Genomic DNA, 19,192 nt, shown 5'->3' on the forward strand with positions numbered 1-19,192 from the left:
GTAGCAAGAGAGGAAAAAGAGAAAGAGAGATCTGGGGGCAAACATAATTGTGGGGGGGGGTGGGCCGGGGGCTGAGGGGGACTGGACTCTGGACACACACGCATACATGCAAACACACACATTCACACGCACATAAACACACAATGAGACCCTGTTGAGGGAGCAGGCATGAGCTTGTTTTGTTGTTTGAACCACGTCTCAGCCCCCGAGGCACATACATGTGTGCTGGGCATTTGGGGTTAATTAAAATGGAACAGCACTGTGTTTTAGTTTTTTTACTTTTTATGGACCACAATGCTTCATCAAGTAATCTCCAAACATGCAAATCAATACGTCTGAGCGCCCCTCACATGAAATAAGTTGAACGCGACTGAAGAGAATAATAATGGCTGGGTGGGGGAGAAAAAATAAATGTATTCTGTGTGTGAGAGGGTAATTCAGCTGTTTCTTCTCTAGGTGCACTCAGGATTGAGAGAGGACAAGTGAGGGAGAGTGTGTGTCTGAGTAGGAGAGAGAGATAGAGAGAGAAAGAGGGAGACAGAGGGAGAAAGCTTTAGCCTGGCTTTCCTCCGCTGTGCCTTTCAGCTTCTCTCTCACTGTAGAAAGAGGCGTGACCATGGACCAGTATAAAGTCCAAGGAGAGCCACTCGTGTTGAGCCATTCTCAGGAGCGAGTCCTTTGCACTGCACACAAGCAAGAGGAGGAAACTGCAGCTGTTACTTAAAACACTGCCTTTTGATGACCTGCTTTGCATTTGGACACTTGTAGACCAGATTTTTTGGTGTTTGAGCAGAGGGTGGGCGAGCCTCTGGACTCGAAGACAGAGCAAGACTCACCTGAGCACACTGGTGGATATCCTTCCTGCAACTGTTCATTCCAAAATTACAAAACCTAGTTCTTATCACCAGCACATTCGCCAGTCGAGCAGATCAAGAGCAGGCTCCAGTTTCTGCGCTGTGAAATTGAATCAGAGGAACGGAGAGGCAGTACAGCAGAGGCATTGTGTCCCTGCAATTGAAACACTAACCAGCTGAAAATATCAAAGACCATCTGGACAAAGCGTTCTTCTCAATCCTCCCTTGCTTGTCTAAAATCGGCTGTTGAAGTATAAAGTGATCAAAAGCTGCACGACATTCAGAGAGAGCAGGGAGGCTAAGGGGACCATACACGAGGGAGAAGGACTGTGTGCAGGTGCCAGGGCTGCCATGGTGCGTGGAGGTGGTGTAGCTCCATCCTGCAGGGGCCTGTGGGTGTTTGGCGCCCTGTCGCTGGTGGCGCTGTGCTTGTCGGACCAAGCTATTCGTTGCCCCGTGTGCTCAGAGGAGAGGCTGGCCAGCTGTCGGCTGCCAGACGGCTGCGAGGAGACAGTGCGGGAGCCCGGCTGTGGCTGCTGTCCCACCTGCGCCCTGCCTAAAGGTGCACACTGTGGCGTCTACTCACCCCGATGTGGCACAGGCCTTCGCTGCTACCCGCCACGGGGTGTGGAGAGGCCACTGCACTCGCTGATGCATGGCCAGGGGGTGTGCACCGATGAGCGGGAGGTGGAAGAGAACTCAGGTGAGAACAAAGGGGTCAGAGTTTGTGTGAACTGATGGCAAATTCACCTAGTTTAGATATTGTCAGTTATAAAGAGGCTCAAAGAACTAAAACATTTCCAGAAAGTATGATATCTCTACAAAGGTTTATGTAAAGATGCTCTAATTATCTGCAGCATGTAACAGCCGTCAGCCACAGCTGACCTGGTCTGACCAAACCTCTCCAACACTGGTCTTTCTCTTTCCGTCTTCCTCTGTGGACCCACGCCCGGGCAGACCAGAATATTTTCTGTCTCTGCTGCCTGGGCCTTACCTGAGCTGGGCAGGGTCAGAGTTGGGGGGTGTGACAATGTGCTGCTTGTTTACCCTAATCTCAGCTAAGCCCTGAACCAGAGCATGCACACACACAAGCTCCTCACGCATGGCCTGATGGGAGAGTGCACACAGTCCCCCTGCTGTCTTGTGGATGGTCGTTTTGAAAGGGGCCCTGCTGTAAGATGTAGCGCAGGCTTCAGAGAGGCCAGCGGAGGAGGTGTGGTCATAGATCAGGTGGGTGTATGTGCATTTGAGAGAGTGTGTGTGTGTGTCTGCAGCATGTGTCTACACTCTGTATGACTATGTGGTGTGTTAGTGAAGACCATACCTGTGTTAGTGTAGGAATCCTTCATTTGGTTAATGCTTATGCAACACTTACAACTCACTTTCCCAGCCTACCTTGGGTGTGCAATTATCTCATCATGCTCATGTTAAACTGAAATCCTGCAGGTAGTCATGTAGTGTGGGGAGGGAAATGCATTGTGGTGGTCTCTGTGTGTGTGTGTGTGTGTGTGTGTGTGTGTGTGTGTGTGTGTGTGTGTGTGTGTGTGTGTGTGTGTAATGGGAGGAGGTAATAAAAGCTGCTGTATGAAATGACTGTAATGGAGTGTGGCCAGTCTGGGGCTATTAGAGCTCTATGCAATCAGTAATTCACTTGCTGCTCTTTCATGGATGCCACGCCCCCATTCCTCCTCCTCCTGCTCCTGCTGCACATATCTAACTATCTAACTATCCTCTTCTGATGTCATTGTCTCTATCACTTTTTTCTAGGTCAACGTCTTGTCCTCCTCTTTGTTGTTGCATTCCTCTTGCAGAGAAGAAAGTCTGTTTCCACTTTCACACAGTGGGATGTCTTAATATTGGATGTCTTATCTGCATATCCAGTTGCAGTTCACTGCTTTGACGTTACCTTCTTTCTATTGATGGGACACGCTCTACTGTTTCTCTTCCTCTGCTTTACACAAAGGGTGGTGTTGATTTCCATTATGCCGAATGAGACAACTGTTATAATGTGTCGCAGACAAGTTGGTTCTTTCATTTGTTCCACATTATCAACTAACTGGCCCGGTGTTGCTCCCACTGAGTCTAGGCTCCCAGACATGTACTGATACTGGCAGTAGGCTATCTGCTCGCGTCAGAACACCAATGATTTGAATCTTCAATGCAGCATCTGTTTTCCCTGGCCCTGGGTGCTCCCCTCCCTCCCTCCCAACCCTAACAAGCCTTCAAGTGCATCGCCCACCACGTCCAGCTCCTTCATGAGGATGAGCTCATCGGCACTCCTGCTGCCAGAGCTGAAATGAGAGCCTTCTGCTCTCTGTGCAGGGCCAGCATAGGTTAGGCCCGGCACATAGCGTGACTAAATGGAATCAGAGAGACGAGGAAAGCTGTTTAGAGTATGATAAAAAAAGGAGGGCTTGCTTGGTCCACATCTGTCCATCAACACAATTTTATCTTGCAGAATATTCTCCCTGAACATTATTTATGCTCTTTGATGCTGCACTGTCTGATCAGCTGGACCGGAACTGGGTTATATGGCACTGGGGGGAGTCTCGGGTCCTTTCTCCCGGGTGGAGCGTCAGTAGATGGAACATTTTGGAAAGTTCAGAAGTTTTGTTTTTGGTGTTCTGTAATCTGAGTGCAGAGTTCTGTCTCCACACTCCTCCTTACCCCTGGAGTCTGTCATAACAAAGCGGGGAAGCTCTGCCCAACAAATCTCACTGTAAATCAATTATTCTGGGCAGCAGCTCAGATCCGCTGTATAAGAATGTTCAATGTAAACTATGGTACAATACAGGGACAATTAGAAAGACATTGGGGAAAGGCGAGGAGCAACTCCAGTCACAAGCAGGAGATTTCCTTTGTGGCGCATTCACTGTACTAATGCATTATTAAACAAGGGGGTGCATCTCCTGAATACATGTCTGACACTGCCCCACTCCTAGCAACAGTGAACATGCTAGATAAAAATAGAAAAGGGTTTTTAAAAACCAAGAGAATTCATAATGAAAAGGACCATGAGGTAGAAGCAGATGTGGACTTGACTAATAGTTACTGTACATCGTTGTGTGACAAATATCTGTGCTGTCTTTCAACTGTCACTAGTTACTAACTACTATTTTTTATCTGGGTCAAAACATTAGCATTGTTCTCAAAAATGTGTTTATATTATTTATGCTGAATTTCCATAGTAACAACAAGCACTATCCAGCATCTTATGTCAAGGTCTAAGACAATTTTAGTGCTTCTTAATATCCCATTCTTAGAAACCCTCTCTAATACTTAGAATGAATCATCATGCGTGTGTTGGCGTCTGCTCCTACATTCCAGCTGAGTCTGCCTCGAAATCATATTCAAACGCTTCCATCTCACATTGAAACGGATATTATTCACAAACCGATACAGATGTCAGATATGAAGTCTTACACCTACAGGCACAGAGTTAGGAGGTGAGCGAATGAAACTGTCAGTGGAGCGAGCCTCAGTCCATCCATGCTCAATTTACTAGATACAGATCTCCATGAAAGCAGCATGCTAACCTAGATTTTCACTGCTCCTATTAGCAAGCACTCCTTAGCACATTTAGGGAGTTGTGAACTGGTTAAAGATGTGCATGTAGTTTTGGGGTGAATCATATTTTCAAATCTCTCTGGGCAGATGTCCTCTAATGTTGTGTATTTGCTTTCTTTGGGCTGTGCAGCACATTTGTACAGCTGGGGCTCTTATGCAGGAGTAAACCCTGATTAGCTAATTGCTGTCCTCTGTGAGAGAATGACCCCCTCCCAGTGTTGGAGCAGAGAGATCCACAAACAATCCTACATTGTCCTGACCGTGAAACACACTTAATCTGAGAAGGATGGCAATCATCAGGGACTGATATTTCATATTTAAGGCCAGTATTTCACTGATCAAATCCCTGCAGCACTCTGCACCTCAACCTCTTCATGGTGATTATATTGAGAATTGCATTTTCTAAGCACTGATTATTTATAATTATTTTTGCCTTCATATATGATCAAATACTTTATTAGTTATATCTAATATTCCAGGAACTAAGCAGGCATTTTAAATTATGTATTCATTTCCACTCCTTGCACTTCCACTCAAGATCCTGCTCAAATAATTGAAACAAGAACAGTCCATTCAGAATTAAGTTAATAATGTGACTCAAAATAGTTTGACCTAATTCACTGCAGCTGCAGGTTTCCCTATATTCATAGATCCAATGCACGAACAGTGCATCAACAAATGATGAATGCCTCGAAAAAACCTCAGCTTGCTTCGAAATAGTTTACTCACAAAATCTGAATTCAAATACATGAATTGACCCTGAGGTTACAAATGACTGTAACACCTCAGTTCAGTTGATAATGTTGAATGAAGACATAAATTCAGACATCTCAGAACTTGCTTTTTCCAGATGAAAAATTTGATTGTTTTCTCAAAAACAGAAGAAACAATGTTCTGAACCAGACGATTTAAGGATTAAGGAGATTTTAAGGATGATGATGATCCATCTAGAAGACTTCCTGCTCTATCCTCTTCTCATATTTGTCCCTATGATCCACACCTGCATGTGTGTTATATCTGGCTTAAAAGAGTTTCAAGCCTTAGGCTAAAATATTACACAATTTTTAAAAGCAGAAACCAAAGCAACCGACCTGTTTTCTTCACCGAAAAATCAAGAGCTGCTTCGGCAGCAGAGTGATCAGGATTTTATACTTGTTTCTGTGAACTTTGTTCTGCTTTGTTCTAAACAGATACTAACAAACAGAATCAATAACAGCCGAGAAATCAAAAAGAAACATGTGTACTTTTAATAATCCTCAGGTTTATGGTTAATAATTATTTTCTGCTCCTTCAAGGGTGAATCAAACAGCTGCTGCTGTGTCTTCTTTGGATTCAGACTCACAAACATGTTGTATTTTACAATGTCTGTTATTATTATATTATATTATTATTATTATTATCAGTTTATTTTTATTATCATAAAGGGAGGTGGCTGGAGTAGTATCAGGCAGTGCAACAGTAGGTGTCTTGTCCTTGTGATTCATAGTTGATTCACCTCTCAGGTTTCTTTGACAAATAAAAAGAGTTGGCCTTCTTACAACACACGCTGCTAGTCTTGAACAGTGTTCTGAAAACTGCACTGATGATTAACTGCTTCAAAGAAATCTGTTGCCTGGAAATCAGAAGTCTGATACTCTCTCCAAGCATCCAGTGTTGAGTGAAAAGTTTGGTAGTAAGCCTAGTTTACTTTTGAGCTGCCAGAATCTCATGAAAACAAGACTTGGTAAAAACCTAGTATAAGTCTGGAACATTTATGGGCCTGCAAATTTCAAGATTTGACTGTTGGTTCCTTTTTTTTCATAGAGACCAGTTGGCGTCTTGGTTATAGCTTGCTTTTGAAATACTACCGCAGTGCATGGCGGGCTTCTGACAGTGTTGTCAGCTCGGAACAACACTGGGTAGTTTCCACTTTAGCTGTGTGTGTTCTCGCGACAGGACTGAGGTTCTCAGGAGTAACCACACAGGGATGTCACTGCAGGCAAACCACAGGTTTTTAGATTTTCACCTGTTTTAAGTTGCCATTGTTTATGGACCCCTATACTTTTTTTTATTATCATGACCAAAGTTTGTACTGAGTGAGAAAAGTTACAGTTGAGAAATAAACTGGTCAGTGCACTTATGTAGGTTGAACCATTTCTGTTATGCTCCCTTTTCATAGTGACAATCAAGCAACACTTTGAACAGGGTTTCATTGGACATTTGAGTTTGACTGTACCGGTCGCAAATAACTTCACTAAGCAGACAGGACGACCTGACGTAGCAGCGTCAATGTTGATAAAATATAAAACTGATGCTTTGAATCTTCTCAGTGGCGGCCTTACCAATTATTTGTTACTTATCTGCAGTTGGTAAGCTCCTCTTCACATAGACCACAACTCAAGTATAATGGGTAATATATTTACCTTGCTCTGTAAGTGTATTTGTATCAAAAAGATCCCAAATACAGTCATTTCATTTAGAAGGGTGCATTGGGGAGGTCGTGGCTTGGGCGGTAGAGCAGCTTGGCTGCTGTTCTCAGGGTTTGATCACTGGTTTCCTCGAACTTATGCCAAATCAAATATGCAGATGGTGATCTGTTGTGACGACCCCTCACTTGAGAAGTCAAACAGCAATAACATTAAAAGGGTGCATCTCAGGTTTTTGTACAAATGTTTCACATACTGGACTCTCTTCTGGCTTCGAACAAGATCTGAACTAGTAGAAGTATAAACCATTGCAAAGCACTCTGCCAGTCTTTCTCAGCATAACTAAATATTTATTTGACGAGGATTTTACACACAATGTTTACACACAACAGTGGAATCTGAAATCTCATGACCCCTTTGGTCCCTTATGTCACTGTTTTACGGACTACACAGAGAAGGTAAACATACTGAATCTGTTGAAAATGTAGATGGAATGATGTAACCACAACAAGCTTGTGTGAAGTAGTTTGTCCTGTGACAGAAAATACATTCATCAAAACAGATGGGGCCTGCCAATCAATGATCAAGATTCATTACAAGATACATTTGCTGGAACCGACATGTGACAACAAATATTTAAGTAGGAACTGGATTGAGCAAGTCATGCAGTTTTTTGTGCAACAGGTTTGGAATTTTTTCAGTGATTGGAAAGGAGTCAGTCACAGGTTATACTGTTTACCTACGATGCTATTAATATCAATGGTTTCACAAATGAAACTGATAATGAATTCAACCTACTCATTCAGAGGTAGATAAATACTCTTTGTTTTTGTTTGAATGGGTCTTGTTGACTTTGTTTAAACACCAAAGTTATGAGGTGAAGGTTGTTCCGGATTCGGAGTACCAGTGCAATGCCTGTTGTAAACCTGCCTGTTCTCTTGTCCTGTGTTAATGCTGTGGAGCTACTTCAGAATGATTCCTTGTCATAAGTGAGTCCTCTTCAAACAGTTCAACAATATACTGTCACTTTCATAGTTTGTGCACTCTGAGCTTTTTATAAACAGTCTATGGTGCAAATTGAAGTTAGAACTTTGCGTTCATCCTACCTGGTTTATCTGCAATGAGAGGCTGAATTTGCTTCATTACTGTTCGCATGTGAGGTTTAGATTAAAGCTTGAATAATTTACTTAACTGCTTTTATTTTTTGATACATTGCATGACGGCTATTTCAGAATTTTGTTAAGCAATCGACACAATCTTCAGACGCAAGTTCACAACTTTTCAAAATAAAATCTCTGTAATTCAGCTCGATATAAAGCATTGCAGTAACAAAATGAACATTGTGCTTTTAATTGAAAGACAAATTGCCAAACAGGAAGTGATTCTATTAATGTTGTTGCCATGACAGATGTCAGCACCCAAAATGTTTGTGTCAGTCCGATATAGTGAAATAGAACAATTATCAAAATGATCTGGTGGCGATTTTGACCGTGGTTTGACCCACTTGCCGACCACTGCTGAAGTTTATCAGAGAAAGACATGTTCAACTCCGTCCACAGACTGAAGGCCCACTGCCCTGATGGACAGATAGACAGAAAGACGGACAGATGATGGTGGAATTAGTAGGTGGATGATGAAGGTACATTTACTGCAGACCTTTATTTATCTTTGCTGTGCACCTGCGACAGGCAGTGTACAGGGGTTGCTCCATGGCTGATATTACACTGTAGGAATCAGATTTTAAAGGCTGCTGGTCCAAATCAAATGAAACCACAAAGAGAAGTGGCAACTTCCTCCATGGAAACCAGCAGTGGTAGCAAACAGGACATGCCACCCCTGACCCACTTCGAAGTCACTTTGGCTCACCCTGCGAAAGAGCGTGGAATCGGAAAATTGTGAACTGGCAAAAGACAAGAAAGAACAACTTGTAACGAGGGAAACAGCTGAAACCCCGTTGGCTCTTGTGGAAGAAAGTGCTGATGAGCAACAGCAACAAGACTAAAAATACAAACAGGCAAAAGACACTTCCCTCCTAGACAAGCCAAGCCAAGCAAGAGGACTGTCTGTGAAGTTTAGAGAAACCCGGTCACCTTTCAACTCCACTCAATGAGCGGTAAAAAAAAAACAACAAATCATTAGCAGAAAATGGCCCAGGATCAATACCTGCAGTAGGGATAGCATAAGCCAGACAGCTACAGTGGTAACAAAAGCTTGTACTGATTTAGATATGTGTAAGCATGCCATCATGCATCATGGACATGAGAAAAGGTTTTACAGAGGCTACGGCCCCACCTTCATTGTCTCTTGCCAACAGCAGTTAACTGGATCCCTGGCAGTGGTTCAGTAATCAGACCGAGAGCAGATTCAAAATGATGAAGCCGTTTCTAGTTCTTTCACTCCAGTGCCGATCTATAACATGCCTATAGGTTATGAGCAGAAAGCATGAAATGCTGCCATCTCTTAACAACACAGGTGAAAGGCAACTTCATGTATGTGCATAAGAAACATATACACAAACTCTATCCATCATTTGGCTCATCCTATGCCTCAAACTAATCACCTGTATACACACATACAAACACACACACACACACACACACACACACACACACACACACACACACACACACACACACACACACACACACACACACACACACACACACACACACACACACACACACACACACAGTTATGCCCACTTGTGACAGTGCAAATACCCTCTAACAACCTCCATCTGGCACAATCTGAGGTTGTTGTGGAAGGGTGGGGAGTAAGGAGGGAGGGGGGCATTTCCTGAGGAAGCAGCTGGCTGCCTGCAGGGCCATGGAACTGCAGGATTATAGGGATGCAAAGGTGAATGTGGCACAGACCACAATGTACAGAGGGTGGCAGATAAGGGGTGGTAACGTTTTTTAAAAAGCCTCAGAGCTCATGGTGTGGCTGTGGTGCGGGAGTTGAAGAGTGCCGGGGCGCGAGCTGAGGTACAGATTAACCCCCCAGAGCAGGAATACAGCGCAGTGTCCTTGAGGTTAACCTGGCCTAGTTTTTAGCCTACATTTTACCACGTTCAGCTGTATGGGATGTTATGTAGAAGGACAAGGAGGATGAGCAGAACAGCTCCCGCTCTGTATCTGTCACTCAGCCAAATAATGCAGATAATGGGTTGCGTAAATTATGCTAACGTCATAGAATTGAGCTGCACTGACACTCATGCGAGTGACGCTCCTAAAATAATTCTGAAAAACTATTGACGTAATAATTCTGACTGTGTATTGTTCACATTCTTGTTGAATTTGCGGAACCTAAGCATTATTTCTTGCCCTATAGCGATGGACAGGCAGGATGAGATCATCCCTGAGCACCCAAACAACAGCAATATCCGGTGCAGTCCACAGGACAAGCGCTGCATACAGAAGACCCTGGCCCGGCATCCTCAGAAATCCACGAATCAGAGGAGCAACACTGCCAGGGAGGAGACCAAGGCGGCGCTGGTGAGAGAAACAATCTTACATCTTATCAGTTTCACCCGAAAACAACAAACCCAGGCATTTCCTTGTGCAGTACGTGCCTCAGCCCCCGCAGGTGTTTTACATTACGCCTTTATGGTTCCAAAGCCACAAGCGGAACAGTCAGGCTATAAATTGTACAAATTAGTTATTTACACACTATAATGTTTAATTGCGGTCTTGTGAAATAAAGTACAGGTGGACATTGACGTCATCGTGTAATTCCTGTTTTAAGATAGGAAAGATCATGATCATAACATTCCCATTAATCAGTAACAGGCTGGTTTTACCACATTTTGAATTAACAAATGTGTTGTAGCCATGCACAGCAATGCCACACTCTCTGTCATATTTACATTTATTTGGGCGTTTTTTGGGGGATGTTAATGTTTTACTTTAAAAAAAAAAAAAGTTTTCAAAGTGTTTGTGGGAATGGAGTCTGACTGGCTGCAGATCGATTCAAAAACCTGCCACAAAGATTAATTCACATTCAATCAATTGCTTCTTTGCAAGAAAAACTCAATTCCATTTGCAGATTCTGTGCATTTGAAAAAAACAAAACAGAGTCAAGTTAAAAACCTGTGTTAACTCAAGTTTCAGGATCACGCCAAAACGGAACTTTGAGTTAAAAATAAACCATGATGGAACAATTAAAGTTTGAATTTTTTCCAAGACAGTTAATCATCTAAAAAAAAAAACTCCTCTGTGCAACAAGTTCAACGTGTTCACAAATAATGAGCACTGGAGGCAATACACTCAGCAGGTAAATTATAGTAACTTGACTTAGCCCCAGCAGACAAGAGCAGACACTAAATCCCAAGACACTTCCCGTTTTTCCTGTGTTTATTTTTAAGGCTTAATGACGGACTGCAGTTATCTTTTAAGACGTGGTGGCTGATTTTTTATTTTACCTTGACATACTCATGATTGTCTTGTCCATTTAGGAAACTAGACAGCCATTTTACATCATTTCATAGACTGCAGTTTTCTTAGGCCACTGTACATGTCTATGCACATATTGCAAGTGATTTCTCCCACAGGCTCCGTGTCGTGCTGAGCTACAAAGAGCATTGGACAGACTGGCATCAAATACCCGCACACATGACGATCTCTTCACAATCCCCATACCCAACTGTGACAAGAACGGAGACTTCCACCCTAAACAGGTCTGTCATTTCAAGCACACACTCTGTGAGTCTGTGAATTCCCATTAAAAAGCCAACACAAGTAAAAATGCCTATCTCTCTACTTCAAACAATTCCTTTCAAGCTACATCAGCAATGTGTGGGCCAAATCACAAAACAGTCCTGCAGCCGATGAAATATTGTCTTCCAAGCTCAAGATCAACACCAAAGTGTGTCCAAGTCGCCTGTTAATGCCAAGGTCTTATTATTCTTAGCTCAAATGAAAAGGGATTTACTTTTAGGAATCCAGAGTTGAGCTATGCGTGGAAAGTGGTTTCCCCTAAACTGTTGAACAATAATCACTTTACTTCTGTGATGGATGCAATTAGATTTAGAATGTAGTTACTTTCTTTGTTATTCTGCCTTTGTGAGATTGGGCAACTATGAAGATAAGAGTGAGGGAAAGAGAGAACATAACAACACAGATAAGACTGCTCTGAGCTGAATATGCAATCAAAGCAGCAGTCGCTCAGCTAGTGATAAAAAAGGAAATCTCTGCTAAGGCAGCAGTCATCAGGAGTCTGAGTTGTGTTGGTTGTGTAACATGGTTAAAGGAGCTCGGTCTGCACAGATTCTCAGGCATCTGTTTACTGTTTAACTACAGCTGCACTCTAAATATCGGGAGGTAAAGAACAGGTCATGAAGGAAACTAGGAATCACTTCATAACAAAGTTGCTCTGAGATTATTAACTGGGAGCTTTTTAAAACTTAATCACTACAAAAAAAAACAAACACACTAAATCTCATGATAGATTTTCCATTACAATAATTGCTAAAAGCTCATACAAGGAATCTCAGGATTTACACAACAAATAATGAAATTACTTGACATACCTGTTTGTTTAGCATCTTTAAATTCCAGCTGGGCGTGATTTACCTTCACTTAAAGCTCTGTTTATCATTAACATTCTCTTGATGTGGCCTGCTGATAAAATTGCTAAACCTGACAAACTCCAGTCATTTAACCATTTATGCAGGACAATGCCAAGAGCTGTAAAACAATAAAAATGTCCGAGAGCTTTACAAGCCAGGTCTGATGTCATTTATATGGCCCTGCCAACAGAGCACTGACACACCTCCGCTTTAAAGATAATTAAGCTGCTCTCTAACCTCTAACCTAGTTTTATATAAACCTGCATAAATTGATTCTTGTGAGAAGCTCTACACGCTGTAGATGAAACAGGGATATTTTACACTAATATCACTGTGTCAAATGTTGTAAAATATATTACACATTATATTAATTGGATTTGTTTACACATCCAGCAGACACAGAGCGACACTCAGCTCTGTTTTGGTTTCGATCTCTCTAATCTTTACTATCTGCTAAAAGCTCCACTCTGTTCACCAGCTTGTTGTCAACGTTGTCATTGTGGATTTTAAGAGCTTTTTACCCTTTGCTGATGAAAACATACCTATGAGGATGTTAAAAGTGAACTGCAACAGTAAAGTTGAAGCAAAGAACCGTAGAGCTGAGGAGAAGTGCAGAGTTGGGTGTTATGTGGAACAGTGACACCCTCCATATTACATTCAGTCATTTGATCCGTTAAAATGTTGAGGATTAGCCCCTGCAGTTAAAGGTAGTGTTGGTCTTTTGTTTCTGAAACACTTTTTTATCTTATTTGTTGAAATGCTCTTCACGTCTTGATAGCCATAAAAAAATAAAGTCATCTGAAAAAAAAAGCCGCTGTCTGTTGGCAAGACCATTTCATTCGGACTGGATGAAATGATGCGCTGCTGACCCTGTCTGTAACTAAATGACCTGAGCCTGCACGCACGCTGCCCGTGCTCTCACTGTACATGAACAGATTCTTAACAAGGTGGGGTGACATACACTGCTTCGGAAGAGACGATCATCGGAGGTTAGTGAGCAAGTCACCAAAAAGTTGGCTTCTAGCAGTTTTTAGTCACTGAACTTTCATGTGTTTTGGGGGCGTAACTCTGACAAGAGAGCAGATGGGAGGGGGTAGGATGTATCAGTTGCATTATTTTAAAGTGAAGCCTGTGTGATTACCAACCCTAACCTCTAAGAAGGTGTTCTTACAAGTAGTATATTCTGTTGATCTTTGTGCCCACAGTGTCACCCTGCACGTGATGGCCAGCGGGGAAAGTGCTGGTGTGTGGATCAGAAGACGGGCATGAGGCTGCCGGGGCCGTTGGAGCAGCGAGGGGATCTGGACTGTCACCAGTTAATGACTGCCACCCTGAGGGATTGAGGAGTGGGGTGTGGCAGTGGGGGTGCAGGACCAGCTGAATTCTACTGGTGCTTATTAGTAGAACTACATGAGGAAAGGACTTCGCCCTAAAGCCTCACTTCAACGAAGGCCAACAGTACTTGACCTTTCGCAACAAAAAGGAAACCATTGAATTGAGTTCTTTTGCTATTTTGTTTCTGTGTGTGACAGTTTTTGATCTCTGAGTGTTTTAAGCACTTGTGTATTGTTTCTACTGTGTGAACCTAAGGCCGATAGTCCTTAGACGGGTGGCAGAAAATAAGCCCTTCCACAGATAAGAGATTTAGTTGTGATATTTGTTAGAGAAGAAAAGGTGTTGTTTTCTCTAGTCTAACTTCAGTGTCGTATTCTTGAATAGTGACAAGAAAATGCATCAACCCGAGCAGAGAGTCAGACCTGAGACACAACAGGAGCTGTTCATATTTGTTTCATTCTTTCTGGAGCTACTAGATCAGTTTTAATTACTGCATCAGCACAATCCAGAAAGGTTCTAAATTAAAGGACTGTGTACTAGTTTATTCACACAATATGTGTAAATTGTTGTAATGTGTGGCTCTTACTTTATTGTCCTATATGTTGTAAACTCCACCCATCTGGTAGACTGGTCAAAATAAACCATAAAACATGTTTACAAGCACAAAGTTTAGTTTAGAGACAACACAAGAGTAGCAATAATAGATAGGATGAGAACAACATATTCAATCAAAAAAGGAAGAGGGGTAACAAAGAATTGCATCAACCGCCTGCCTTGAATTATCATATGATAAACCATAGCTCTTCAAAACATGGAGACCAAAGTGAAAAGTGACACTCAATTGAAAAACTGTATCTTTAAAAAGCCTGGAACAGATCTGCTCCGTCACCCCGGGGTTAACTCTGTGTACCCCTTTAGTTTCAGACAAGCTCTCTCCAGTAGGAGGACTGGCAGTGTAGCTGGGCTAGAAACTCTGTACACTGCTGATAGGACAATCTTATTTTTCCAGCTGGTGCTAAGATTCCAGTGTGACACTCATGTTTGCATGAAAGTGTTTCAGCATACAGGACTTCTCTCCAAACAGACTGCTTGACAGATCTTTGGTGGTGCTATATACTGATTGTGCCAAAAACGCAAAAAAATATATGGCTTCTGCACTTTTTTGGGCATTGTTTAGGATTAGAACAGAAGACTGACATTTTCAGGAAGTGGTGCAATTAGCATCACCAAGTGTGAGGGGCACCTCAATGTGTGACCATCTGCATAAGTCATTGACAAAGGCCTTCCATGTGTGATTTCATGTTATTGTCAAAATGTGAATGTAACATCCCACATTAGCTTTGCACTATCATTACAGCCACTGCAGTAAATAACAGGCATGATGTCTTTAAAGAAAACAAGCAGAGTGTTATAACTTGTAATGATTTTTGGGGCAGCAACGCAACATGTAGCGAACATGAAGCCTTGAATAGAGGACTCTGGTGTAGAAAGTAATGATCATAATGACCGTGCTCTGTTAATCTGTCAATGCTAGTTAAGAGGCATCATAATATCATCTATAGAGAATCACACTAATAATTAAATGAGTGAATAGCAATTCCTCAAATTTTTTATACATCATAGGAGAAGCTGGTAATACTCGTATAGCAATTAGATTGTACTGGTGGAGTGCAGTACATGAAAGTAGCAGGTTTAAGCTAATGCTGGTGTTTGTCATCACCAGATATGAACAGCCTGCTCCATCTGTTCTATGGGACACTCTATGGTTATTATTGATTCAAGAAAAGATTCATCTGGGTGGTCACTACTGGTGTTATCTGGGCCTGAATTCACTGGAGAAGAGGGACATCCCCACACAGAACAGCGTAAATGCCAACCTAACAAATCCTTAGTGTGCAGATTGCAGTATAATAATATCAAATATTTTGAAATCAAATAAACTACCACACTCTGATTTTACCTCAATATCAGTTAAGCTTTAAATATGACTGTTTGAGCACAGCATCCTGAGGGAGTTTTTTTTTTAGCTCCACGAAGAAATAAGAAAAGTACCACAGAAATTATTATTATTATTATTGTTGTTGTTGTTGTTATTATTATTGTTATCATTTTTTATTATTTCTCACTTTTTTCCATATTGAATCTGCTCGAATCATTCCAAAATGCACTAGTATATCCATATAGTCAGAGAAAAGAAAGGTTGTAAAACTTTCAGGTGTAAAAAGTAGTCGCTCTCAACCCAGCTAACAGCCGATATGGATCACCTCACTAAATTTGACAAATGTGGCCTGTTGCCACCAGTCGGATGTTTCTCAGTGTATCCTGAAGGTACTTGAGGTTGTGAGGGTGAAATTCTAAAGAATTAAAACAACCCCTCTACTATTTGTACACATAACATTTTAAGTGCACTTTTTTGCTACAAAACTTATATAAGAAATTGAAATAAAAATTAAAGAGAATAACAAGTTACTTTCTTTAGATCCACAGCCTGTAATGTTTAATCATAACATACAACAATTATCCAAGGTAACTTAATATCAGTAAGAACTCCACACTTGGCCCTCCATTACTAATCAAACTGCATACGCTAGAAATGTAATCTAATCATTGAAGCCATGGTCAATTTATCACCTTTGCTGGAGACACAGCATTATCACCTGATGACCAGTTTGACCTGTCATTAAAGAAGAGATGTATCCAAAGGTTGTTCACCACAACACAGACAGATAGAGAAAAGGATGGCCTGAGTGGAGAATCATTGCTCCAGTTTAAAAGATATCAAAAACCAAATAATTCCTGTGACCCCAAAGTATCTGGAGACTTCAATATTCATTCAGTGAACTGCATGCACACAACAAGGTTCCTATACCATCTTATCATACATCAGCTAATGAGGTGTTACTAAACACATTCAAACACGCTCCTCTGTTAAATAGTCCTTATCTTTGAGAGATGGCTTTGATTTTGTAAAGGCCTACCTAACTACATAAACTGTGTGTTTAAGCTATAGCTATTGCTTGATCTTTAACTTTGCTGTACTGACCTGTAATTGCTTTTCTTGAGAGTAGACTGTTCCACTTTGCCTTTGATATTATCTGTTCATGTGTAATGTTTGCATGCATCCAAATGGACTGGGGTTGGGAAAAGCTGAGCTCTTGTGTATCTTGTCCAGAGCAGGACTGTTACAGTATATTCAAACACTGAAGTGATCAAAGAACTGAAATATAGATCAACCAATGAAATAATCAGTTACATTGTAAATGTTTACCTGATGAAAATGTATACATTGTAAAACATCAATTAAAAACACTTAAGAAACGTCAACTTTGTTGTAAATGGAATGTTTGTAGTCTAGCTTTTAGTTTAATGCAAAAATATGTCAGTACCAGCATGTACAGTAAGTTGGCCAATGCATTACAAGAAGCTGTGGAAATGACCAAAACATGTTTTGAAAAGATGGATGTGACTCTCCGGAATGTACAGAAAAAGTGTCCTTGTAGCTTGTTTGACACAAACCGGTACAACATTGCAGGAAAATTTGCCAAGTGCCGTTGACAAACTATTTTAAATGTCAATTATTAAAATCCTTTTACATACCATGTTTGCTCATATCAAACACTACTTCTATGAAGTTTAGTTTAGGTTTATTGTAGTTCTAAATCTTTAAACTGGAGTGTGGGACTTTTACATATAAAGGATCATCTGTTACAGTGTTACACTTGCCAAATGAATTCACTAAATGCTGACATTGGAATCATTTTCACTGAGAGTGTGCCCTAAATGGGGGCGTGAGGCATTGGGCATGGTGCACTTCAGTAATTGAATATTTGACTACATTAGCCCTCACATCCCCTTTGTTTTCACTTCTTTTGTGGTGCCCCACCCTGGACAGCCCTGTCCAACACAGCAGCCCTAATTAGAATGAGCCCAGACCAATAAGGCTTTAATTTCAAATATAATATAATTTAAGAAGTATATAGTGATACAAGGGAATTCCTATCTTTGTAAGTCAAGCATAGCACTACCAAAGGTGAGGATTTGTTTGAGCAAGTTGTTTTGGCCAAAACCATTGATAGAAAAAAGGTTTCCCACCCCTGGTTTAAAACGTACTGTTCGGGGTGTGTTCGAAGTGTTTGTATTGTTCAACTGGATTGTGTTCCAGGATACTCTCCACATCTGAATTACAATGATCTAAATGTTTTTGAATACTTCGGGTTCATCAGTCTACCTCTTGCTTTTATCAAGCGGGCTTTTGTACCCTCTTATTAAGTTTGATCTAAATCTCTTTGTCAGCATTTTAGACCGTTATGTCTTTATGTTTGTGATGGTAGAATCCTGTGCCGTTTGTTTCCTGAGCCAATGGTCAGACAAGTTAAAGATAATACTTTAGGCATTTGTCCAAGGAACACCTCTGGAATGATACATCATAATAATCTAGCTGCAGGAGCTTCTAAAAATACCTCCACTGTCCTCTACCAGAGTAAACTTTCAAGTCTGCTTAGTTCCACTGCCTGAGTCCATTTTGGAGAGCTCTGTACGGCTTAAGAACTGGGTCTGAATTTGCATTACAAGAACAGCTTTACGGGTTTTCCTCTGATTGATTCAAAATGTCACAGGGCCAGTTCTGCCCCTGGGCATCCGCAATCCCCCATCTGTGGCAGGGAGGCCCTGTGTGAGTGTCCGTGTTAATCTTGCACAGTAGCTGACAGGAGGCATGTGACCTCCATCCTACCTCCAGATGTCGTCCATCACAGGTGTCCAGCGCTAAGCAGCCCTGCCGCCCGTGCTTTGTGAGGAATCTGCTCTCTGTCCAGTCCACACAGCTCTCTGGTCATCACATGCTGAAAGAAAAGAAGTTGAAGCCCCACACCTGGAGATGAGCTCACAACAGTGTGTGCGTGCATATTATAAAGGATGCAGGTCAAGCATAAATAAAATAAGCTCTCAAGTGTGCAATGTAAACAGAAAGAAACAGGGTCACAATGAACACAATCAATTAACAAATCCAAAACAAGTACTATTCAGGTTGAATGAACAGAGCTGTAGGCTAAATCCTCCAGGCTTAGAATTGTTATCTTTAGTGAACACACTATTACAACTATTGACCTTGGTGGCTCTCAAACAATGTGACCAAGAATGCAAAGTATTTCAGTTCTAACAACAAGGGACCAGTGAATAGGGCAACGTTGATTGTTCTCAAAAGCTTAGCAGCCTGTGAAGTGTCCACAAGGCAATTTACGCTGTGGTGACATAATAAATCATTCCAACTTTTTTTTATTATGAGATTATTACCTTGTAGAGAAGAATGGGTGTTAGCTGTAGAGCATCTGCACTGACATGACACATTTTGACATGAAGTAATGTATTTTGCAGTCAGGGCAACAGTGTAGGTCAGCTTTCTCCATCTATATAACCCAGGAGTCTTCATTGTGTTTTTTGACAGGTGTTGTGATGGTGCACATCTG

The 19,192-nt window shown here is 41.6% G+C and overlaps 2 protein-coding genes across 6 annotated transcripts in view; one reads left to right on the forward strand and one right to left on the reverse strand.

The window, feature by feature from the left end:
• LOC118117424 (zinc finger protein Aiolos) overlaps positions 1 to 19,192 on the reverse strand; it is a 28,485-nt gene that overhangs the window by 9,084 nt on the left and 209 nt on the right. For 4 of the 5 annotated variants that reach the window (XM_035169651.2, XM_035169624.2, XM_035169641.2 and 1 more), the window contains exons 1-2: positions 19,020 to 19,191; positions 18,460 to 18,568 (exon numbers count right to left, since the gene is read on the reverse strand). The gene's annotated coding sequence lies outside the window, so the exon portion shown is untranslated. Of the gene's footprint in view, positions 1 to 18,459; positions 18,569 to 19,019; position 19,192 lie in introns of those variants that run through there. The other variant, XM_035169632.2, reaches the window with a different exon arrangement.
• On the forward strand, positions 587 to 17,051 carry LOC118117496 (insulin-like growth factor-binding protein 4). Its single transcript, XM_035169744.2, has 4 exons — positions 587 to 1,557; positions 10,157 to 10,320; positions 11,376 to 11,501; positions 13,598 to 17,051. Exons 1-4 carry the CDS (start codon positions 1,206 to 1,208, stop codon positions 13,733 to 13,735), a joined length of 780 nt encoding a protein of 259 aa, XP_035025635.1. The 5' UTR covers positions 587 to 1,205; the 3' UTR covers positions 13,736 to 17,051.

The sequence above is a fragment of the Hippoglossus stenolepis genome, chromosome 2 (genome assembly GCF_022539355.2).
Source record: "Hippoglossus stenolepis isolate QCI-W04-F060 chromosome 2, HSTE1.2, whole genome shotgun sequence".
Taxonomy (NCBI): Eukaryota; Metazoa; Chordata; class Actinopteri; order Pleuronectiformes; family Pleuronectidae; genus Hippoglossus; species Hippoglossus stenolepis.